The 25,696-nt window shown below is 42.5% G+C and overlaps 1 protein-coding gene across 1 annotated transcript in view; it reads left to right on the top strand.

Annotated features, from left to right (window-relative positions):
* LOC133423419 (cubilin-like) overlaps nt 1–22,455 on the top strand; it is a 69,546-nt gene extending 47,091 nt beyond the window's left edge. Inside the window, 8 exon segments of the mRNA XM_061713593.1 lie at nt 6,861–7,066; nt 7,733–7,914; nt 13,200–13,392; nt 15,281–15,475; nt 15,899–16,045; nt 17,985–18,175; nt 21,046–21,214; nt 22,265–22,455. Of these exon segments, the coding sequence (XP_061569577.1) occupies nt 6,861–7,066; nt 7,733–7,914; nt 13,200–13,392; nt 15,281–15,475; nt 15,899–16,045; nt 17,985–18,175; nt 21,046–21,214; nt 22,265–22,455 (1,474 nt within the window).
* Nucleotides 22,456–25,696: the final 3,241 nt, after the last annotated feature.

Genomic DNA, 25,696 nt, shown 5'->3' with positions numbered 1-25,696 from the left:
GCATCCCTGACAATGGATTCGATTTCCCATGTAACTGCTGCCACCACACACGTCTCAGGAAGGATGGTGTCCGGAATAGAGGGCGTCTCCGCCGAGGAAAATTGGCGGGAGAGAGCATCTGGCTTCAGATTTCGAGAGCCTGGACGGTAGGTAAGTATAAAAGAGAAACGGCCAAAGAACAAGGCCCAGCGAGCTTGACGGGAGTTGAGGCGTTTGGCTGTCTGGATGTAAGCCAAGTTCTTGTGGTCAGTCCATACGACGAACGGATGTTCGGCCCCCTCCAGCCAGTGCCTCCATTCTTCCAGAGCGAGTTTGACAGCCAGCAGTTCCCGGTTCCCAACATCATAATTCCTCTCTGCCGGTGACAGACGGCGGGAGAAGAAAGCACAAGGATGCAGCTTCTGGTCGGTGGCAGAACGCTGAGAGAGCACAGCCCCCACTCCAGAGCTGGATGCGTCGACCTCCACAATAAACTGACGAGTGGGGTCTGGGTGGATGAGCACAGGCGCAGAAGTGAAGAGCCTTCTGAGACCAGAGAAGGCTGCCTCGGCCTCAGGGGTCCAAGAAAAAGCGGTCGCAGTGGAGGTGAGTCTGGTTAGGGGTGCGGCCACCCGACTGTAGTCTCTGATGAAGCGGCGGTAGAAATTAGCAAAGCCAAGGAACTGCTGGAGCTGCTTAACAGATGTGGGTTTGGGCCAGTTAGTCACTGCCTGGATCTTAGCAGGGTCTGTTCTCATTTGTCCACCCTCAAGGATGTACCCCAGGAAAGAAACTGAACTGGCATGAAAATCGCATTTCTCTGCCTTCACAAAGAGTTTATTCTCTAGGAGCCTCTGGAGTACTTGTCGGACATGTTGGATGTGTTCTTCTGGGTCTTGGGAGAAAATCAGAATGTCGTCAAGATAGACAAACACGGTTCTGTTGAGGAAGTCACGGAGTACATCGTTCACTAGGGCTTGGAACACAGCGGGGGCATTAGTCAGACCAAAAGGCATCACAAGGTACTCGAAGTGTCCAAGAGGGGTGTTGAAGGCCGTTTTCCACTCGTCCCCTTCCTTGATCCTGACAAGGTGGTAGGCGTTCCTCAAATCCAGTTTTGAAAAGACAGTGGCTTTCTGGATGGGTTCGAAAGCTGAGTCGATGAGGGGTAAAGGATACTTATTTTTGATGGTGATGGCGTTGAGGCCTCTGTAGTCAATGCAGGGGCGGAGAGTGCGATCCTTCTTGGAAACAAAGAAGAAACCTGCTCCAACTGGGGAAGAGGATGGACGGATGATGCCAGCAGCCAGCGATTCATGAATGTATTGCTCCATTGTCTCTCTCTCTGGACGGGAAAGTTTAAACAGACGACTAGAAGGCAGGGGAGCCCCAGGGAGGAGGTCAACGGAGCAGTCATATGGGCGATGAGGGGGAAGGGAGAGAGCACGCTGTTTGCTGAAGACCTCACCCAAATCGTGATAAACAGCTGGGACTGTTGACAGATCTGGGGGTTCCGAGGGGGGAGGGGAAACAATGGCCTCTACTGGGGCAAGAGCAGACTGCAAGCAGGTTGAATGACAAAAGGGACTCCAGCTAACCAATTTGCCAACAGACCAGTCGAGATGGGGATTGTGTTTCTGGAGCCAGGGGTGACCTAAGACAATGGGGGCACTGGGAGAGGAAATTAGATGGAACTGGATGTACTCATGATGATTACCAGACAGGATGAGATGTACAGGTCTTGTACGGTGTGTCACAAGGGCGAGGAGATGGCCATTGAGGGCATTAGCCTTCAGGGGAACGTCCAGGGGCTCGCTGGTGATGCCTGTTTGAGCAGCTAGAGTGGCATCCATGAAGCTCTCGTCCGCACCGGAGTCCACCAAGGCGGGTAGAGGTAGGGACAATTGGTTCCAACATAATGTGGCATTGAACTGCATTCTGGGTCGGGGTTTAGGAGAGGAAGGAGTTTGGCTCGACAGAACCCCCACTGCTACTGACGAACCTGTTCCTTTTGGCCGATGGGGACAAGAGGCAAGGAAATGACCCTTTTCGCTGCAATAAATGCACTCTCCAGCTTGCATTCTCCTCTGACGCTCTGTTGGGGAGAGACGAGCCCGACCCAACTGCATGGGTTCTTCAGGGGGTAGAGAAGAGGAGGAGCTGGAGGAATCACTGGAGCGGGACCTGGCACAGGGGATGGCTCGGGGAGCTAAGCTGGGTTGAGGCACAGGCAGAGGGCATGACATGGGAATTTGTGGACGGCCTGCTTTCTCCCTGCGGCGCTGCCGCAGACGGTTGTCAAGACGAGTAGCCAGGGAAATAAGGGAGTCCAAATCCTCCGTTTCATCCCTCGCCGCAAGCTCATCCTTGATGTAATCCGCCAAACCATTCATATATGCTCCCTGCAAACTTAGCTCTCCCCACCCACTTTCTGCTGCCAATATCCGGAACTCAATGGAATAGTCCGCAACAGACCTGGAGCCTTGACAGAAAGAGAATAGCTTGCTAGAAGTTTCTTTGCCTTGGATGGGGCAGTCAAAAACTTTCTCTAACTCCGCCACAAACTGAGGGTAGGAAGAGAGCACGGGGGAGGCTCTATCCCACAGCGCTTTAACCCACTGAGCTGCTCTCCCGGAAAGCAAACCCATAATAAAGGCAATGCGTGACTGACCTGAGCTATATGTTGCTGACTGCTGCTGAAACACTAGAGCACACTGGAACAAAAACTGTCCACAAGCTCCCGGCTCGCCAGAGTATCGCTCCGGGGTCGGGATGTGAGGTTCCCGGGAAGGCGGAGCTGGAGCGGCCTGAGCTGGGGGTGAATCAGGGTGAGCAGCGACTGGAGGAGCAGCGGGTGATGAAGCAGGGAGTTGGGAAATACTGGTGGTTAATGCCTGTAATGACTCCCCTACTTCACGAAGAAGCTTGTCATGTTGTCCAAGCAGGGTCCCCTGGGAAGCCAGAGCACGACGGAGTGAATCCACGTCCGCTGGGTCCATACTGGCCAGATTGTTCTGTGACAGGCTCACAAGGAGGAACCCAAGAGCGAGACAGTGGTGGAGTGAAGAATGAATTTATTTTAGGGAAGGGGAAAAAGGGGGTCCGGTGGGGGCAGAGGTGGTTGCTGGCCCGGGGAATGGCTGGCTTGGGGAGGAGAGGATGATGGAGGACTGAGTGGAAGCCAGGGGTCGCTTGGAGCTGGAAGGTGGCTAGGAGAACAGGCTGGTTGGAGCTGGCAGATGATAATGGTCCTGGGGAACAGCAGAAAAGGCAGTCAGTAACAAGATCAAAAAATAGCAAGAAGCTTTCACAAGGGTTTTCACTGGGATCGGCCTGAAGTGCGCACCACGGAGGTTTGACAACAATCTGGCGAGGAGTGGTGGAAAAACCAGTGTAGATATACTGCAGTGGAGATGAGTTGATGGCAGGCAGGTGTGGAGACTGAGGGAGCTGATGAGCTGATGGCAGGCAGGTGTGGAGGAATCCAGGAGCTGAGTGGCAGATGACCACACAAAACAAAACACAGGGAGTGACACAAGGAAACACAAGGGAGGGGAGAACACAGGGAAACACAGGGGAAGAGGGAGGTACAGCCATGGCTGTAACACAAAGTTTCATCAACCGTAAACACATGTAGCTAAAAACCCAGTCAGGAATTGGTTAATAAGGTGATATAAGCAGAATAAAACACATTCAACACTTATTATTATAATTACCCAGTCAGGAATTGGTTAATAAGGAGATATAAGCAGAATAAAACACATTCAACACTTATTATTATAATTACCCAGTCAGGAATTGGAGAATAAGGAGATATAAGCAGAATAAAACACATTAAACAGTTATTATTATAATAACCCAGTCAGGAATTAGTTAGTAAGGAGATATAAGCAGAATAAAACACATTAAACAGTTGTTATTATTGTAACCCAGTCAGGAATTGGAGAATAAGGAGATATAAGCAGAATAAAACACATTCAACAGTTATTATTATAATAACCCAGTCAGGAATTAGTTAGTAAGGAGATATAAGCAGAATAAAACACATTAAACAGTTGTTATTATTATAATAACCCAGTCAGGAATTGGAGAATAAGGAGATATAAGCAGAATAAAACACATTAAACAGTTATTATTATAATAACCCAGTCAGGAATTAGTTAGTAAGGAGATATAAGCAGAATAAAACACATTAAACAGTTGTTATTATTGTAACCCAGTCAGGAATTGGAGAATAAGGAGATATAAGCAGAATAAAACACATTCAACACTTATTATTATAATTACCCAGTCAGGAATTGGTTAATAAGGAGATATAAGCAGAATAAAACACATTAAACAGTTGTTATTATTGTAATAACTCAGTCAGGAAATGGTTAATAAGGTGATATAAGCAGCATAAAACACATTAAACAGTTATTATTATAATAACCCAGTCAGGAATTGGTTAATAAGGTGATATAAGCAGCATAAAACACATTAAACAGTTATTATTATAATAACCCAGTCAGGAATTAGTTAGTAAGGTGATAGAACCAGAATAAAACACATTAAACAGTTATAAGTCAGGCTTAAAACTTAAGACACATAAGACACATAAGAGCCGTCATCAGCCTCCAACTTCTCAATTTAATTCAGTTGTTTTTATACAGAGTCTATTGAAGTTTCTCTCCAGAGACCCAGAACATCAGAATCACAATCACAAGGAAGTTTATTGCCAAGTAGTTTAACACACACAAGGAACTTGTTTTGGTGATGAAATGTACAAGAAGTTGGTTCTAAAGTGTGTGAGTAGCCTACGAATGAGTCTAATGAGTCTGTAGGAAAAAGGATGTCATGACCCCCGAGCAATTATTTCATAAAAATAAACAAATGGCACGTAAAAACTCCCCTAGTGGGAGAAAAACCTTAATCAATCAAATCTAAATGAGTGTCATCTGCATATAGACTGACATTTGTATCAACACATGAGTGTCATCTGCATATAGACTGACATTTGTATCAACTATAAATGAGTGTCATCTGCATAAAGACTGACATTTGTATCAACTATAAATGAGTGTCATCTGCATATAGACTGACATTTGTATCAACACATGAGTGTCATCTGCATATAGACTGACATTTGTATCAACACATGAGTGTCATCTGCATATAGACTGACATTTGTATCAACACATGAGTGTCATCTGCATATAGACTGACATTTGTATAAAACCAAATGAGTGTCATCTGCATAAAGACTGACATTTGTATAAACTATAAATGAGTGTCATCTGCATATAAACTGACATTTGTATCAACACATGAGTGTCATCTGCATATAAACTGACATTTGTATCAACTATAAATGAGTGTCATCTGCATATAGACTGACATTTGTATCAACACATGAGTGTCATCTGCATATAGACTGACATTTGTATCAACACATGAGTGTCATCTGCATAAAGACTGACATTTGTATCAACTATAAATGAGTGTCATCTGCATATAGACTGACATTTGTATAAAACCAAATGAGTGTCATCTGCATAAAGACTGACATTTGTATCAACACATGAGTGTCATCTGCATATAAACTGACATTTGTATCAACTATAAATGAGTGTCATCTGCATATAGACTGACATTTGTATCAACTATAAATGAGTGTCATCTGCATATAGACTGACATTTGTATAAAACCAAATGAGTGTCATCTGCATATAGACTGACATTTGTATCAACTATAAATGAGTGTCATCAGCATATAGACTTACATTTGTATCAACTATAAATGAGTGTCATCTGCATATAGACTTACATTTGTATCAACACATGAGTGTCATCTGCATATTGAGGAAATTCATTGAAAGCAACAGTATCTGGTCAAGTGATGCCTCCAGCATCCAAGCATCCAATGAAGACAGATGTCCTAAGAAAAAGATATAAAACAGAGAAGAAAACAAGAATAATTGGAATTCATTATAAATTTGAAGGTGAAATGAATTCAGTCATTCATAGAACAGAGATATATTAAAGTCTTACATTTACTTTAAAGATGAAGTGAATCCCTGAAACATGTGAAATATTCTCAGACCTCCGGAAAAAAACTGATTTTTAAAACGGTTAGCAAGAGTTTGAACGCTGCTGTTGTCGCAGAGAGACTGAATTTGTGCAAACAGAACTCTGTAGCGCCGCCCTAGTGGCTCCTGGAGCTTTTTCAAAAATGTTTGACCTTTTTTTTTATTTTTTTCTCTTTTTTCTTCTTTTTCTTTTTTCTTTTTGTTTTCCTTTTTTCTCTTTTTTTCTCGTTTTTGCTTTTTCTCTTTTTCTTTGTTTTCCTTCTTTTTTTCCTTTTCTTCCTTCCTTTTTCCTTTCCTTTTTAATCTGGACCTTTCGACTTTTTTCTCAACATTTCCCCTTTTTTCTCAACATTTCCCCTTTTTTCTCAACATTTCGACTTTTTTCTCGACATTTAAACTTTTTTCTTAACATTTAGAATGTTTTCTCGACATTTCGACTTTTTTCTTGAAATTTCAACTTTTTTCTCAAAATTTCAACTTTTTTCTCGTCATTTCGACTTTTTTCTCAACATTTCGATTTTTTCTCGACATTTCTCAGCTTGTTCCAGCTCCAGATCCTTGATGGTTTTGTATTTTTCTCAGTGATGGTTTTATGTTTTTGGTTTTGTGTTTTCCTCAGCTTGTTCCAGCTCCAGATCCTTGATGGTTTTGTATTTTTCTCAGTGATGGTTTTATGTTTTTGGTTTTGTGTTTTCCTCAGCTTGTTCCAGCTCCAGATCAGTGATGGTTTTGTCATGGTTTTGTGTTTTCCTCAGCTTCTTCCAGCTCCAGATCCGTGATAGTTTTATGTTTTTGGTTTTGTGTTTTCCTCAGCTTCTTCCAGCTCCAGGGAGGATCTGGTTGCCAGAACGACTACCTGGAGGTCAGGGAAGGAAACTCCACGGGTCCGTTAGTCGGCCGGTTCTGCGACGCGTCTCTTCCGTCCAACTACACGTCTCTGCTCGGACACGTCCTGTGGGTGAAGTTCGTCTCCGACGCCTCGATCAGTGGAGCCGGATTCAGGGCCACGTTCTCCCACCGTAAGAACCGTTAACAAATACGTTCTCCCACCGTAAGATCCATTAACAAATATGTTCTCCCACCGTAAGAACCGTTAACAAATACGTTCTCCCACCGTAAGAACTCAACCCTTAACAAATATCGTATTTTCTGGACTATAAGCTGCACCTGCATACAAGCCGCATCCGCTCGATTTTAAAACAAAGATATGCAAGCCGCAGATATTTCTGTTGTTAGATTAGATATTTCCTGCACGTACAGAATGATTTTGAACTGTAAATGATGTACATGTTTGTACCTAAATAGATCTTTCCTAACAGTGTCTTTTAACACGGCAGCAACTTTGCTGATTAAAACAGGACAGAACCAAGAGAAAATAACCGCTATTTATTTATCTATTTATCTGTTTGAAATCTGCTTCTACTTCTATCTGCTAAAGAAGTAGTAGTGTATTCTTCTTTGTATTTATTTTGTGTTAGTTTTGATTCTAATTCCAGTTAGAGCGCCCCGAGTGGTGGAAGAAAAATCCACAGAATAGCTGCACCTTTGTATAAGCTGCATGGTTGAAAACCTATGAAAAAAGTAGCGGCTTATAGTCCAGAAAATCCGGTAATTAACGTGCTGAACTGACAGCCCTAGTTTTCCTGAACTGTTTGGCTGCAGAGTAACGTTTTTCCCCCCGACAGTTTACGGCATCGACGTGACGGGCGAGCGCGGCCAGATCGCGTCGCCGCTTTACCCGATGACGTACCCGAACAACGCCGACTATCGCTGGACGGTGACGGTGGACGGAAACCGCTTCGTCCAGATCCAGTTCCTGGACATGGACATCGAGGACCTGCACGCCTGCCGCTACGACAACCTGAAGGTTGATCTAAAATCATTAAATAATCTCTTTAAATGACCAAAGTGGCAGCTGCTGGAGGGAGATGGACAGAGAGCTGGAAGTTTCTTTCAACCGTCTTTCAACCGTCTTTCAACCGACTTTCAACCGTCTTTCAACCGTCTTTCAACCGTCTTTCAACCGGCTTTCAACCGTCTTTCAACCGTCTTTCAACCGTCTTTCAACCGTCTTTCAACCGTCTTTCAACCGTCTTTCAACCGGCTTTCAACCGTCTTTCAACCGTCTTTCAACCGTCTTTCAACCGTCTTTCAACCGGCTTTCAACCGTCTTTCAACCGTCTTTCAACCGTCTTTCAACCGTCTTTCAACCGTCTTTCAACCGTCTTTCAACCGGCTTTCAACCGTCTTTCAACCTTCTTTCAACCATCTTTCAACCGTCTTTCAACCGTCTTTCAACCGTCTTTCAACCGTCTTTCAACCGCCTTTCAACCGCCTTTCAACCGTCTTTCAACCGGCTTTCAACCGGCTTTCAACCTGCTTTCAACCATCTTTCAACCATCTTTCAACCATCTTTCAACCGGCTTTCAACCGTCTTTCAACCGTCTTTCAACCGGCTTTCAACCATCTTTCAACCGTCTTTCAACCGTCTTTCAACCATCTTTCAACCGGCTTTCAACCGTCTTTCAACCGGCTTTCAACCGGCTTTCAACCATCTTTCAACCGTCTTTCAACCGGCTTTCATCCGTCTTTCAACCATCTTTCAACCATCTTTCAACCGGCTTTCATCCGTCTTTCAACCATCTTTCAACCATCTTTCAACCGGCTTTCAACCGGCTTTCAACCGGCTTTCAACCATCTTTCAACCGTCTTTCAACCGGCTTTCAACCGTCTTTCAACCGTCTTTCAACCGTCTTTCAACCGGCTTTCAACCGTCTTTCAACCGTCTTTCAACCGTCTTTCAACCGTCTTTCAACCGCCTTTCAACCGTCTTTCAACCGTCTTTCAACCGGCTTTCAACCGTCTTTCAACCGCCTTTCAACCATCTTTCAACCGGCTTTCAACCGTCTTTCAACCGCCTTTCAACCATCTTTCAACCATCTTTCAACCGTCTTTCAACCGCCTTTCAACCATCTTTCAACCATCTTTCAACCGCCTTTCAACCGTCTTTCAACCATCTTTCAACCTTCTTTCAACCATCTTTCAACCTTCTTTCAACCATCTTTCAACCGTCTTTCAACCATCTTTCAACCTTCTTTCAACCGTCTTTCAACCGTCTTTCAACCATCTTTCAACCGTCTTTCAACCGTCTTTCAACCGTCTTTCAACCGTCTTTCAACCGCCTTTCAACCGTCTTTCAACCGGCTTTCAACCATCTTTCAACCATCTTTCAACCGCCTTTCAACCGGCTTTCAACCGTCTTTCAACCGTCTTTCAACCTTCTTTCAACCAGCTTTCAACCATCTTTCAACCGGCTTTCAACCGGCTTTCAACCGTCTTTCAACCGTCTTTCAACCGGCTTTCAACCGTCTTTCAACCTTCTTTCAACCGTCTTTCAACCGTCTTTCAACCATCTTTCAACTGTCTTTCAACTGTCTTTCAACCGTCTTTCAACCATCTTTCAACCAGCTTTCAACCGTCTTTCAACCGTCTTTCAACCAGCTTTCAACCGTCTTTCAACCGTCTTTCAACCGACTTTCAACCGTCTTTCAACCATCTTTCAACCATCTTTCAACCATCTTTCAACCGACTTTCAACCGTCTTTCAACCATCTTTCAACCATCTTTCAACCAGCTTTCAACCGTCTTTCAACCGTCTTTCAACCAGCTTTCAACTGTCTTTCAACTGTCTTTCAACCGTCTTTCAACCGTCTTTCAACCAGCTTTCAACCGTCTTTCAACCGTCTTTCAACCGACTTTCAACCGTCTTTCAACCGTCTTTCAACCATCTTTCAACCTTCTTTCAACCATCTTTCAACCTTCTTTCAACCATCTTTCAACCGCCTTTCAACCGTCTTTCAACCTTCTTTCAACCGTCTTTCAACCATCTTTCAACCGTCTTTCAACCATCTTTCAACCTTCTTTCAACCATCTTTCAACCGTCTTTCAACCGTCTTTCAACCGTCTTTCAACCATCTTTCAACCGTCTTTCAACCATCTTTCAACCATCTTTCAACCGTCTTTCAACCGGCTTTCAACCGTCTTTCAACCGTCTTTCAACCATCTTTCAACCGTCTTTCAACCATCTTTCAACCATCTTTCAACCGTCTTTCAACCATCTTTCAACCTTCTTTCAACCATCTTTCAACCGTCTTTCAACCGTCTTTCAACCGTCTTTCAACCATCTTTCAACCGTCTTTCAACCGGCTTTCAACCATCTTTCAACCGTCTTTCAACCATCTTTCAACCGTCTTTCAACCGGCTTTCAACCGTCTTTCAACCGTCTTTCAACCATCTTTCAACCGTCTTTCAACCATCTTTCAACCGTCTTTCAACCGTCTTTCAACCATCTTTCAACCGTTTTTCAACCATCTTTCAACCGTCTTTCAACCGGCTTTCAACCGTCTTTCAACCGTCTTTCAACCGTCTTTCAACCGTCTTTCAACCGTCTTTCAACCTTCTTTCAACCGGCTTTCAACCGTCTTTCAACCTTCTTTCAACCGTCTTTCAACCGTCTTTCAACCATCTTTCAACCGCCTTTCAACCGTCTTTCAACCTTCTTTCAACCGTCTTTCAACCATCTTTCAACCGTCTTTCAACCATCTTTCAACCTTCTTTCAACCGTCTTTCAACCGTCTTTCAACCGTCTTTCAACCGTCTTTCAACCATCTTTCAACCGTCTTTCAACCGGCTTTCAACCGTCTTTCAACCTTCTTTCAACCGTCTTTCAACCATCTTTCAACCGTCTTTCAACCGTCTTTCAACCGTCTTTCAACCGTCTTTCAACCTTCTTTCAACCGTCTTTCAACCGTCTTTCAACCGTCTTTCAACCGTCTTTCAACCGTCTTTCAACCGGCTTTCAACCGTCTTTCAACCTTCTTTCAACCGTCTTTCAACCGTCTTTCAACCAGCTTTCAACCGGCTTTCAACCGTCTTTCAACCATCTTTCAACCATCTTTCAACCGTCTTTCAACCGTCTTTCAACCATCTTTCAACCTTCTTTCAACCATCTTTCAACCTTCTTTCAACCATCTTTCAACCGCCTTTCAACCATCTTTCAACCGTCTTTCAACCATCTTTCAACCTTCTTTCAACCATCTTTCAACCTTCTTTCAACCATCTTTCAACCATCTTTCAACCGTCTTTCAACCGTCTTTCAACCGGCTTTCAACCATCTTTCAACCGTCTTTCAACCATCTTTCAACCGTCTTTCAACCATCTTTCAACCGTCTTTCAACCATCTTTCAACCGTCTTTCAACCATCTTTCAACCTTCTTTCAACCATCTTTCAACCGTCTTTCAACCGTCTTTCAACCGTCTTTCAACCATCTTTCAACCGTCTTTCAACCGGCTTTCAACCATCTTTCAACCGTCTTTCAACCGTCTTTCAACCGTCTTTCAACCGGCTTTCAACCGTCTTTCAACCGTCTTTCAACCGTCTTTCAACCGTCTTTCAACCGTCTTTCAACCGTCTTTCAACCGTCTTTCAACCGTCTTTCAACCGTCTTTCAACCGTCTTTCAACCGTCTTTCAACCGTCTTTCAACCTTCTTTCAACCGGCTTTCAACCGTCTTTCAACCTTCTTTCAACCGTCTTTCAACCGTCTTTCAACCATCTTTCAACCGCCTTTCAACCGTCTTTCAACCTTCTTTCAACCGTCTTTCAACCATCTTTCAACCGTCTTTCAACCGTCTTTCAACCGTCTTTCAACCGTCTTTCAACCGACTTTCAACCGGCTTTCAACCGGCTTTCAACCGGCTTTCAACCGGCTTTCAACCGGCTTTCAACCGGCTTTCAACCATCTTTCAACCATCTTTCAACCGTCTTTCAACCATCTTTCAACCGGCTTTCAACCGGCTTTCAACCGGCTTTCAACCGTCTTTCAACCATCTTTCAACCGGCTTTCAACCGGCTTTCAACCGGCTTTCAACCGGCTTTCAACCGGCTTTCAACCGTCTTTCAACCATCTTTCAACCGGCTTTCAACCGGCTTTCAACCATCTTTCAACCGTCTTTCAACCGTCTTTCAACCATCTTTCAACCATCTTTCAACCGGCTTTCAACCATCTTTCAACCGTCTTTCAACCGTCTTTCAACCGTCTTTAAACCGCCTTTCAACCATCTTTCAACCGACTTTAAACCGCCTTTCAACCATCTTTCAACCGACTTTCAACCATCTTTCAACCATCTTTCAACCGGCTTTCAACCGGCTTTCAACCGGCTTTCAACCGTCTTTAAACCGCCTTTCAACCATCTTTCAACCGGCTTTCAACCGTCTTTCAACCGTCTTTCAACCATCTTTCAACCGGCTTTCAACCGTCTTTCAACCGTCTTTCAACCGTCTTTCAACCGTCTTTCAACCATCTTTCAACCGGCTTTCAACCGGCTTTCAACCGGCTTTCAACCGTCTTTCAACCGGCTTTCAACCGGCTTTCAACCGGCTTTCAACCGGCTTTCAACCGTCTTTCAACCGTCTTTCAACCGGCTTTCAACCGGCTTTCAACCGGCTTTCAACCGGCTTTCAACCGGCTTTCAACCGACTTTCAACCGTCTTTCAACCGTCTTTCAACCGTCTTTCAACCGGCTTTCAACCGTCTTTCAACCGTCTTTCAACCATCTTTCAACCGGCTTTCAACCGTCTTTCAACCGTCTTTCAACCGCCTTTCAACCGTCTTTCAACCGGCTTTCAACCGTCTTTCAACCGTCTTTCAACCGTCTTTCAACCGGCTTTCAACCGTCTTTCAACCGTCTTTCAACCGTCTTTCAACCGGCTTTCAACCGGCTTTCAACCGGCTTTCAACCGGCTTTCAACCGGCTTTCAACCGGCTTTCAACCGGCTTTCAACCGTCTTTCAACCGTCTTTCAACCGTCTTTCAACCGTCTTTCAACCGTCTTTCAACCGGCTTTCAACCGGCTTTCAACCGGCTTTCAACCGGCTTTCAACCGGCTTTCAACCGGCTTTCAACCGGCTTTCAACCGGCTTTCAACCGTCTTTCAACCGTCTTTCAACCGTCTTTCAACCATCTTTGTGGGGGCCCGTAACACTTTCAGTGTTTCAGGACAGAGAGCGGCCGATGTTACGCAGTGCGACGCGATAGTCGGACGCTCGTGTGCAGTTAGGACAGCCTGTAATCCCGCCTCCGTTTCCTCCCCAGATCTTTGACGGCCCTGACGTCCACCACTTCCCCCTGGGAACCTTCTGCGGCCTGAGGCCGCCTCACCTCGTCCGGAGTTCTGGAAGCTCCGTAACGCTGCAGTTCCAGTCCGACTCCTTCATGGGAGGTCGAGGATTCCTGGTGGAGTGGAGCGCCGTGCAGGACTCTGGACCTCCACCCACCGTCCCGCCAGGTCAGAACCCGTCCACCACCGCTGACGTCTACCTGTGTTACTGACTACATTTACATCTGTCAATTAGGGATGGGCGGTATGGACTAAAAAAATGATCACGATAATTTCTGGCATTTATCCCGATAACGATAAAAAAATACCAATACCTTTTCTTTCTTTCTTTCTTTCTTTCTTTCTTTCTTTCTTTCTTTCTTTCTTTCTTTCTTTCTTTCTTTCTTTCTTTCTTTCTTTCTTTCTTTCTTTCTTTCTTTCTTTCTTTTTAGGCAAATTTCTTTCTTTCTTTCTTTCTTTCTTTCTTTCTTTCTTTCTTTCTTTCTTTCTTTCTTTCTTTCTTTCTTTCTTTCTTTCTTTCTTTCTTTCTTTCTTTCTTTCCTTCTAGGCTACTTTCTTTCTTTCTTTCTTTCTTTCTTTCTTTCTTTCTTTCTTTCTTTCTTTCTTTCTTTCTTTCTTTCTTTCTTTCTTTCTTTCTTTCTTTCTTTCTTTCTTTCTTTCTTTCTTTCTTTCTTTCTTTTTAGGCAAATTTCTTTCTTTCTTTATTTCTTTCTTTCTTTCTTTCTTTCTTTCTTTCTTTCTTTCTTTCTTTCTTTCTTTCTTTCTTTCTTTCTTTCTTTCTTTCTTTCTTTCTTTCTTTCTTTCTTTCTTTCTTTCTTTCTTTCTTTCTTTCTTTCCTTCTAGGCTAATTTCTTTCTTTCTTTCTTTCTTTCTTTCTTTCTTTCTTTCTTTCTTTCTTTCTTTCACAAAAACGTCATCAACGGGAATTTATCATTTTTACCACGAGATACAAATTCTTACCGTGGGGAATTCTTTTGACGGTTTATCGTGAACGGATGAGAATTTGAATTGGAAATCACATATACATTATACAAAGATAATATAAATATAAATATCAAAAACAATTGCTCTGTTACACAAAGTAAAGGATTCATTGGACAACAAAGCATTGTACATTTTATACAACACTATAATTGTTCCATATCTGACCTACTGTGTTGAAGTTTGGGGGAAATAAATGCCTGTAAAACATTTATTCAGTCAATTTTCATTCTGCAAAAAAGAGTCATAAGAATAATCAGTAGAAAACGATATAGAGATCCAACAAATCCATTATTCCTTCAGTTAAAATTGTTGAAATTTCTTGAACTAGTAGACTATAGTATTCTGCAAATTATGTTTAAAGCTCATAAAAAAACTTTACCAATCAACATTCAGAAAAGATTTGAAAAAAGAAAAAGCAAGTATAACTTAAAAGGAACAGAGATCTTTAAAAAACCAAGATGCAGGACTAAATTGATGGAACGTTGTGTTTCTGTGAAAGGAATCAATTTATGGAACAATCTGAATAAAGAAAACAAAGAATCTAAATCAAACATTACATTCAAAAGAACAATTAAAGCCTGTATGTTAAGGAAATATAACGGAAAATGTTGGGTTTGATTGACAGACGCCTAGGCGGTGGTAATTTTATTTTAATGTTATTTTAATTTAATTTTATTTTAGTTGTTTTTATTCACTTAGTTGTTTTTTTATTATTATTATTTTTAATTTATGTTATTTGTGAAAGGGGCAGATCAGATAAGATTCTTCTTCTTTCTGCTCCCTTTTCATTCACAAGTTAGGAACATTTGTATTTGTATTGAATTGTTTTGTTTTTTGAATGAAATAAAGAATAAAATGAAATGAAATGAAATGAACGGTAAAATATCACCCATTCCTAGCTGGTACAAAGCTGTTTTTGTAACGTTTGGTTTTACAAGCAGGAACCAACCTCCGAGCTGATGGAGCAGCAGTTCGTTCGTTCGTTCGTTCGTTCGTTCGTTCGTTCGTTCGTTCGTTCGTTCGTTCGTTCGTTCGTTCGTTCATCACATCAACAACTGTCCCTGTGTTTCAGGAGCGTGTGGTGGACAGCTCGTAGCGGGCGACGCCCCCGGCCTCCTGTTCTCCCCCGGCTGGCCGGACAACTACCCGACCAATCAGGAGTGTTCCTGGCTGATCCGCTCCGACTCCATCGTGGAGTTGAACCTCTTATCTCTGGACATGGAGGGATCGTCGCCGTGTTTCTACGACAGTCTCGTCATCAGGGACGGTGAGTGTTAGCAAGCAGAGTTCTTCATACGGAGCCCTGTGGGACTCCTCAGTTAGTACAATCCACGTTTCCATGGTAACGGACCAGTCCAGAGAAGTCTCCTCTGAAGAGGGTTGTGGTCTTGGTCTGAGTTAGAAGACACTGCAACCCTTTCCTTGTTGGGTGACTTTAAAATTATTATTTTTTTTTTTCAAGATTCAAGATTCTTTATTTGTCATCGTGCATGTTTCATTACATTTTTTTTATAATACTTTAAAGTACCGTATTGTCCCGAATATAAGACGACCTGATTATAAGACGACGATGTTTGAGTAGATTAGTTCTCAGATAAAGACAAATATTCAAAGAAAGCAGTTTTAAGGCGGTATGATTGTGTCCCCAGCAGTTTTAAGGCGGTATGTTTGTGTATTTTTGTGTCCCCAGGTCCCACCAGTCTCTCCCCGGTGCTAGCTAGCCTCTGCGGGCGGGAACCCCCTGGAACCCTCCACTCCACAGGAGACTCCATGTACATCCACTTCTCCTCAGACTCCTCCGTCAGCGGCCGAGGGTTCAACGCCTCCTACTCCAAAGGTGCTAACCGCTAACCGCTAACACAGATGTAGCATCTCCAAAGGTGCTGCGCCGCTAATCGCTAACACTGATACCTGCACCGCTAATTGCTATCACAGATATAGCATTCTCCAAAGGTGCTGCGCCGCTAATTGCTAACACAGATATAGCATCTCCAAAGATGCTGTGCCGCTAATCGCTAACACTGATACCTGCACCGCTAATTGCTAACACAGATGTAGCATCTCCAAAGGTGCTGCGCCGCTAATTGCTAACACAGATATAGCATCTCCAAAGGTGCTGCGCTGCTAATCGCTAACACTGTTACCTGCGCCGCTAATTGCTAACACAGATATAGCATCTCCAAAGGTGCTGCGCCGCTAATCGCTAACACAGATACCTGTGCCGCTAATAGCTAACACAGATATAGCATCTCCAAAGGTGCTGCGCCGCTAATCGCTAACACTGTTACCTGCGCCGCTAATCGCTAACACAGATATAGCATCTCCAAAGGTGCTGCGCCGCTAATCGCTAACACTGATACCTGCACCGCTAATCGCTAACAAAGATATAGCATCTCCAAAGGTGCTGCGCCGCTAATTGCTAACACTGATACCTGCGCCGCTAATCGCTAACACTAACACAAAGCAGATTTCAAACAGATAAATAGATAAATAAATACCGGTTATTTTCTCTTGGTTCTGTCCCGTTTTAATCAGCAAAGTTGCTGCCGTGTTAAAAGACACTGTTAGGAAAGATCTATTTAGGTACAAACATGTACATCATTTACAGTTCAGAATCCTTCTGTACATGTAGTAAATATCTAATCTAACAACAGAAATATCTGCGTCTTGCAGATCTTTTTTTTAAATAGAGCGGATGCGGCTTCTAGTCCAGAAAATACGGTTGATAACAGTTTATTTGTGTCCAGGCTGCGGCGGCCTCCTCCACGTGGACCGCGGTTCCATCAGACTTCTATAGATAACAGTTTATTTGTCTCCAGGTTGGAAGAGAAAAAAGTCGAAATTTTGAGAAAAAAGTCAAGAAAAAAGTTTAAATTTTGAGAAAAAGTTGAAATTTTGAGAAAAAAGTTGAAATTTTGAGAAAAAAGTTAAAATTTTGAGAAAAAAGTCAAATTTTGAGAAAAAGTCGAGTAAAAAGTCCAGAAAAAAGCAGAGAAAAAAGTCGAAATCTTGAGAAAAAAAATTTAATTTTGAAAAAAAGTTGAGGTTGCCGCGGCCTCCTCCACGTGGACCGCGGTTCCGTCAGACTTCTATAGATAACAGTTTATTTGTCTCCAGGTTGGAAGAGAAAAAAGTCGAAATTTTGAGAAAAAAGTCGAAATTTTGAGAAAAAAATGTAAATTTTGAGAAAAAGTCGAGAAAAAAGTCGAAATTTTGAGAAAAAGTCGAGAAAAAAGTCGAAATTTTGAGAAAAAAATGTAAATTTTGAGAAAAAGTCGAGAAAAAAGTTGAAATTTTGAGAAAAAAGTTGAGAAAAAAGTCGAGAAAAAAGTTGAAATTTTGAGAAAAAAGTTGAAATTTTGAGAAAAAAGTCAAATTTTGAGAAAAAAGTCAAATTTTGAGAAAAAGTCAAGAAAAAAGTAGAGAAAAAATTTGAAATTTTGAGAAAAAATTTGGAATTTTGAGAAAAAATTTGAAATTTTGAGAAAAAATTTGAAATTTTGAGAAAAAGTCGAGAAAAAAGTTGAAATTTTGAGAAAAAAGTCGAGAAAAAAGTCAAGAAGAAAGTCGAGAGAAAAGTTGAAATTTTGAGAAAAAGTCGAAAATTTTGAGAAAAAGTCGAAATTTTGAGAAAAAAGTCGAAATTTTGAGAAAAAAGTCGAAATTTTGAGAAAAAAATTGGAAGTTTTGAGAAAAAAGTTGAGGTTGCGGCGGCCTCCTCCACGTGGGCCGCGGTTCCGTCAGACTTCTATAGATAACAGTTTATCTGTGTCCAGGCTGCGGCGGCCTCCTCCACGTGGACCGTGGCGTCCTCACCAGCCCCCACCACCCCCAGAACTACCTGCCGGGTCTGAACTGCAGCTGGAGCGTCATGGTGACGCCCGGATCCCGGATCTCCGTCAGCTTCCAGACCCCCTTCCAGATCCAGGGCTACGGGACCCGGTGCAGCACCGGGGACTATCTGGAGGTAAAAACGTGAAAACATGTTGCTCAAGAGCAACTTCCATCCATCCATTCAGGCCCCGTTTCCACGGAGCAGAAACGCTGGCGTTTTCATGCGTTTTGGCCGTTCGTTTACACCGGGGATCAGCAACCCAAAATGTTTTAGATCCATATTGGACCAAAAACACAAAAAACTAATCTGGAGCTGCAAAAAATGAAAACTCTTGTATCAGCCTTAGAATAAAGACAACACATGTTTCTATATTAGTTAGAACTGGGGGGAGTCATTATGTACTTTGAGAAAAAAGTCGAAATGTCGAGAAAAAAGTGGAAATGTCGAGAAAGAAGTCAAAATGTCGAGATTAAAAAGGAAAGGACAAAGGAAGAAAAAAGAAATTGTGAGAAAAATGTCGAGAAAAAAGTTGAAATTTAAAAAAAAAAGTCGAAATTTTGAGAAAAAAGTAAAGAAAAAAGTTGAAATTTTGAGAAGAAATTAAAAAAAAAAGTCAATTTTAAGAAGAGTCGAAATGTCAAGAAAAAAGTCAAAATGTCGAGATTAAAAAGGAAAGGAAAAAGGAAGAAAAAAAGAAATTGTGAGAAAAATGTCGAGAAAAAAGTTGAAATTTTAAGAAAAAAGTCGAAATTTTGAGAAGAAAGTAAAAAAAAAAGTCGAAATTTTAAGAAGTCGAAAGTTTGAGAAAAAAGTCAAAATGTCGAGAAAAAAGTCAAAATGTTGAGAAAAAAGTCAAAATGTTGAGAAAAAAGTCAAAATGTTGAGAAAAAAGTCAAAATGTTGAGAAAAAAGTCAAAATGTTGAGAAAAAAGTCAAAGTCAGTTGAGAAGTAACTCCACTTCTCTGTCACTCCAAACCAAAGACTCTGGTTCATCTTGGAAGTAACTGGAAGTTACTCGTGTCATTTGTTGATGTTTTTTTCCAGGATTCTGATTGGCTAGCATGACTTTATCTTCTCGTTACACTGCCCCCTGTAGGTTTGGCTGCTCATAGCACCTTAAGTCGAAATTTTGAGAAAGTTTTGAGAAAAAGTCAAAATTTTGAGAAAAAAGTCGAAGTTTTGAGTAAAAAGTCGAAGTTTTGAGAAAAAGTCAAAATTTTGAGAAAAAAGTCGAAGTTTTGAGTAAAAAGTCGAAGTTTTGAGAAAAAGTCAAAATTTTGAGAAAAAAGTCGACATTTTGTTTTTGTAAATACCCGGCTCTGTGTAAACGTGGCCTAAGACTCTCTCCATCCACCTCCTGTTGCACCAGGGCATCTCCACGATAGTCCCAGGTCTGGTTGTTTTAGACATTTCCCTAAGACCAGACCTGGAACTCCACAAAGGTGCTTTAGGGTTGGAAGAGGATTGCTCTTGGAGATCTTGGTGCTCTTAACCCCGTCTGCTGAAGGATTCCTGGGGACGGTGATGTCCTGTACGTTAGACATGTTTCCCTGTTGAACGGGTCGTAAACAGATCTATCCAGACCTCGGTGACAAGTAAAGGTGCTTCGTCAATGAAAATGATGACTAAATATCGTCGTCAACGAACCTTTATCATCTGAGGAAAACAAGATCTTTAGGGCTGGTAAATAAGCCTTGACACCAATGTTGTTAGCAATGGTTTCCCTGTTTGTGTACCTGAATAGAGTTATAATGAATCCTTAGTAACGTTTATCTCTGTCCAGCTCAGGAACGGTCCGGACGGTTTGATCAGTAACGTTTATCAAAATTTCAACTTTTTTCTCAAAATTTCAATTTTTTTCTCAAAATTTCAACTTTTTTCTCAACTTTTTTCTCAACTTTTTTCTCAAAATTTCAACTTTTTTCTCAACTTTTTTCTCAAAATTTCAACTTTTTTCTCAACTTTTTTCTCAAAATTTCAACTTTTTTCTCAACTTTTTTCTCAAAATTTCTTTTTTTCTTCCTTTTTCCTTTCCTTTTTATCTCAACATTTCGACTTTTTTCTCGACATTTCGACTTTTTTCCCAAAGTACATAATGAAAAAATACGGTTTGATCAGTAACGTTTATCTCTGTTCAGCTCAGGAACGGTCCGGACGGTTTGATCAGTAACGTTTATCTCTGTTTCCAGCTCAGGAACGGTCCGGACGGTTTGATCAGTAACATTTATCTCTGTCCAGCTCAGGAACGGTCCGGACGGTTTGATCAGTAACGTTTATCTCTGTTTCCAGCTCAGGAACGGTCCGGACGGTTTGATCAGTAACGTTTATCTCTCTGTTCAGCTCAGGAACGGTCCGGACGGTTTGATCAGTAACGTTTATCTCTGTTTCCAGCTCAGGAACGGTCCGGACGGTTTGATCAGTAACGTTTATCTCTGTTTCCAGCTCAGGAACGGTCCGGACGGTTTGATCAGTAACGTTTATCTCTCTGTTTCCAGCTCAGGAACGGTCCGGACGGTTTGATCAGTAACGTTTATCTCTGTTTCCAGCTCAGGAACGGTCCGGACGGTTTGATCAGTAACGTTTATCTCTGTTCAGCTCAGGAACGGTCCGGACGGTTTGATCAGTAACATTTATCTCTGTTCAGCTCAGGAACGGTCCGGACGGTTTGATCAGTAACGTTTATCTCTGTTTCCAGCTCAGGAACGGTCCGGACGGTTTGATCAGTAACGTTTATCTCTGTTTCCAGCTCAGGAACGGTCCGGACGGTTTGATCAGTAACGTTTATCTCTGTTTCCAGCTCAGGAACGGTCCGGACGGTTTGATCGGTAACGTTTATCTCTCTGTTTCCAGCTCAGGAACGGTCCGGACGGTTTGATCAGTAACGTTTATCTCTCTGTTCAGCTCAGGAACGGTCCGGACGGTTTGATCAGTAACGTTTATCTCTGTTTCCAGCTCAGGAACGGTCCGGACGGTTTGATCAGTAACGTTTATCTCTGTTCAGCTCAGGAACGGTCCGGATGGGTCCGCCCCGCTCCTCGGGGACCGGATCTGCGGTACCAGCCCCCCGTCCCTGGTCCAGACCTCCGACAACCACCTCTTCATGCGTTTCCTGACGGACTCGTCCAACGAGGCGGCCGGTTTCAAGCTGACCTTCGAGGCCCACAGCCAGGGTACGCTTCCTGCTTCCTGGTTCCTGTTTCCTGCTTCCTGCTTCCTGCTTCCTGCGAATGTTGAGATAAAAAAGAAAGGAAAGAAATAAATTTTGAGAAAAAAGTCGAGAAAAAAGTTTAAATTTTGAGAAAAAAGTTAAAATTTTGAGGAAAAAAAAGTCGAGAAAAAAGTTGAAATTTTGAGAAAAAAGTCGAGAAAAAAGTTGAAATTTTGAGAAAAAAGTTGAAATTTTGAGAAAAAAAAGTCGAGAAAAAAGTAGAAATTTTAAGAAAAAAGTTGAAATTTTGAGAAAAAAGTAGAAATTTTGAGAAAAAAGTTGAAATTTTGAGAATAAATTAAAAAAAAAGTCGAAATTTTGGGAAAAAAGTCGAAATATCGAGAAAAAAGTAAAAACAATGTTTTTTTCCTGCTTCCTGGTTCCTGCTTCCTGCTTCCTGCTTCCTGTTCCTGGTTCCTGCTTCCTGCTTCCTGCTTCCTGTTCCTGGTTCCTGCTTCCTGCTTCCTGGTTCCTGTTCCTGCGTTCTGCTTCCTGCTTCCTGCTTCCTGCGAATGTTGAGATAAAAAGGAAAGGAAAAAAATAAATTTTGAGAAAAAAGTCGAGAAAAAAGTTGAAATTTTGAGAAAAAAGTCGAGAAAAAAGTTGAAATTTTGAGAAAAAAGTCGAGAAAAAAGTTGAAATTTTAAGAAAAAAGTTGAAATTTTGAGAAAAAAAAGTCGAGAAAAAAGTTGAAATTTTAAGAAAAAAGTTGAAATTTTGAGAATAAATTAAAAAAAAAGTCGAAATTTTGGGAAAAAAGTCGAAATATCGAGAAAAAAGTAAAAACAATGTTTTTTTCCTGCTTCCTGGTTCCTGCTCCTGCTTCCTGTTCCTGGTTCCTGCTTCCTGCTTCCTGCTTCCTGGTTCCTGTTCCTGGTTCCTGCTTCCTGCTTCCTGGTTCCTGGTCTCTCTCTCTGGTTCTGGTTCTGGTTGTGAGGTTTCCTCTCTGTTTCTGGTTCTGGTTCTGGTTCTGGTTCTGGTTCTGAGGTTTCCTCTCTGCTTCTGGTTCCAGGTTGTGGAGGTTTGGTCCACCTGAACCACAACGATCCTCCCGGCTACATCTCGTCCCCCAACTACCCCCAGAACTATCCCCAGAACGTGGACTGTGTCTGGGTCGTCACGGCGCCCAACGGGGAGGCGGTGCAGGTGGACTTTGAGGGGGAGTTCTACATAGAACCCACATCCAGGTACAGTTCTACATAGAACCCACATCCAGGTACAGTTCTACGTAGAACCCACATCCAGGTACAGTTCTACATAGAACCCACATCCAGGTACAGTTCTACATAGAACCCACATCCAGGTACAGTTCTACATAGAACCCACATCCAGGTACAGTTCTACATAGAACCCACATCCAGGTACAGTTCTACATAGAACCAGGTACAGTTCTACATAGAACCCACATCCAGGTACAGTTCTACATAGAACCCACATCCAGGTACAGTTCTACATAGAACCACATCCAGGTACAGTTCTACATAGAACCCACATCCAGGTACAGTTCTACGTAGAACCCACATCCAGGTACAGTTCTACATAGAACCCACATCCAGGTACAGTTCTACATAGAACCACATCCAGGTACAGTTCTACATAGAACCCACATCCAGGTACAGTTCTACATAGAACCACATCCAGGTACAGTTCTACATAGAACCCACATCCAGGTACAGTTCTACATAGAACCCACATCCAGGTACAGTTCTACATAGAACCACATCCAGGTACAGTTCTACATAGAACCAGGTACAGTTCTACATAGAACCACATCCAGGTACAGTTCTACATAGAACCCACATCCAGGTACAGTTCTACATAGAACCACATCCAGGTACAGTTCTACATAGAACCCACATCCAGGTACAGTTCTACATAGAACCACATCCAGGTACAGTTCTACATAGAACCACATCCAGGTACAGTTCTACAGAGAACCCACATCCAGGTACAGTTCTAGTTCTACATAGAACCCACATCCAGGTACAGTTCTACATAGAACCCACATCCAGGTACAGTTCTACATAGAACCACATCCAGGTACAGTTCTACATAGAACCACATCCAGGTACAGTTCTACATAGAACCAGTTCTACATAGAACCCACATCCAGGTACAGTTCTACATAGAACCCACATCCAGGTACAGTTCTACATAGAACCACATCCAGGTACAGTTCTACATAGAACCCACATCCAGGTACAGTTCTACATAGAACCACATCCAGGTACAGTTCTACATAGAACCCACATCCAGGTACAGTTCTACATAGAACCACATCCAGGTACAGTTCTACATAGAACCCACATCCAGGTACAGTTCTACATAGAACCAGTTCTACATAGAACCCACATCCAGGTACAGTTCTACATAGAACCACATCCAGGTACAGTTCTACATAGAACCTCATCCAGGTACAGTTCTACATAGAACCACATCCAGGTACAGTTCTACATAGAACCACATCCAGGTACAGTTCTACATAGAACCACATCCAGGTACAGTTCTACATAGAACCCACATGCAGGTACAGTTCTACATAGAACCACATCCAGGTACAGTTCTACATAGAACCCACATCCAGGTACAGTTCTACATAGAACCCACATCCAGGTACAGTTCTACATAGAACCCACATCCAGGTACAGTTCTACATAGAACCACATCCAGGTACAGTTCTACATAGAACCCACATCCAGGTACAGTTCTACATAGAACCACATCCAGGTACAGTTCTACATAGAACCCACATCCAGGTACAGTTCTACATAGAACCCACATGCAGGTACAGTTCTACATAGAACCCACATCCAGGTACAGTTCTACATAGAACCCACATCCAGGTACAGTTCTACATAGAACCCACATCCAGGTACAGTTCTACATAGAACCTACATCCAGGTACAGTTCTACATAGAACCTACATCCAGGTACAGTTCTACATAGAACCCACATCCAGGTACAGTTCTACATAGAACCCACATCCAGGTACAGTTCTACATAGAACCCACATCCAGGTACAGTTCTACATAGAACCACATCCAGGTACAGTTCTACATAGAACCCACATCCAGGTACAGTTCTACATAGAACCACATCCAGGTACAGTTCTACATAGAACCAGGTACAGGTACAGTTCTACATAGAACCCACATCCAGGTACAGTTCTACATAGAACCACATCCAGGTACAGTTCTACATAGAACCAGGTACAGTTCTACATAGAACCACATCCAGGTACAGTTCTACATGGAACCACATCCAGGTACAGTTCTACATAGAACCAGGTACAGTTCTACATAGAACCACATCCAGGTACAGTTCTACATAGAACCACATCCAGGTACAGTTCTACATAGAACCACATCCAGGTACAGTTCTACATAGAACCACATCCAGGTACAGTTCTACATAGAACCCACATCCAGGTACAGTTCTACATAGAACCACATCCAGGTACAGTTCTACATAGAACCAGGTACAGGTACAGTTCTACATAGAACCCACATCCAGGTACAGTTCTACATAGAACCCACATCCAGGTACAGTTCTACATAGAACCCACATCCAGGTACAGTTCTACATAGAACCACATCCAGGTACAGTTCTACATAGAACCCACATCCAGGTACAGTTCTACATAGAACCCACATCCAGGTACAGTTCTACATAGAACCAGTTCTACATAGAACCCACATCCAGGTACAGTTCTACATAGAACCCACATCCAGGTACAGTTCTACATAGAACCAGGTACAGGTCTACATAGAACCCACATCCAGGTACAGTTCTACATAGAACCAGGTACAGGTCTACATAGAACCCACATCCAGGTACAGTTCTACATAGAACCAGGTACAGGTACAGTTCTACATAGAACCACATCCAGGTACAGTTCTACATAGAACCCACATGCAGGTACAGTTCTACATAGAACCACATCCAGGTACAGTTCTACATAGAACCCACATCCAGGTACAGTTCTACATAGAACCCACATCCAGGTACAGTTCTACATAGAACCCACATCCAGGTACAGTTCTACATAGAACCCACATCCAGGTACAGTTCTACATAGAACCACATCCAGGTACAGTTCTACATAGAACCCACATCCAGGTACAGTTCTACATAGAACCACATCCAGGTACAGTTCTACATAGAACCCACATCCAGGTACAGTTCTACATAGAACCCACATGCAGGTACAGTTCTACATAGAACCCACATCCAGGTACAGTTCTACATAGAACCCACATCCAGGTACAGTTCTACATAGAACCCACATCCAGGTACAGTTCTACATAGAACCTACATCCAGGTACAGTTCTACATAGAACCTACATCCAGGTACAGTTCTACATAGAACCCACATCCAGGTACAGTTCTACATAGAACCCACATCCAGGTACAGTTCTACATAGAACCCACATCCAGGTACAGT

This window comes from Cololabis saira, chromosome 22 (genome assembly GCF_033807715.1).
Source record: "Cololabis saira isolate AMF1-May2022 chromosome 22, fColSai1.1, whole genome shotgun sequence".
NCBI classification, from domain to species: domain Eukaryota; kingdom Metazoa; phylum Chordata; class Actinopteri; order Beloniformes; family Belonidae; genus Cololabis; species Cololabis saira.
Note: the sequence above shows the minus strand (reverse complement) of the source record. Positions and strands in the feature narration are given on the sequence as shown.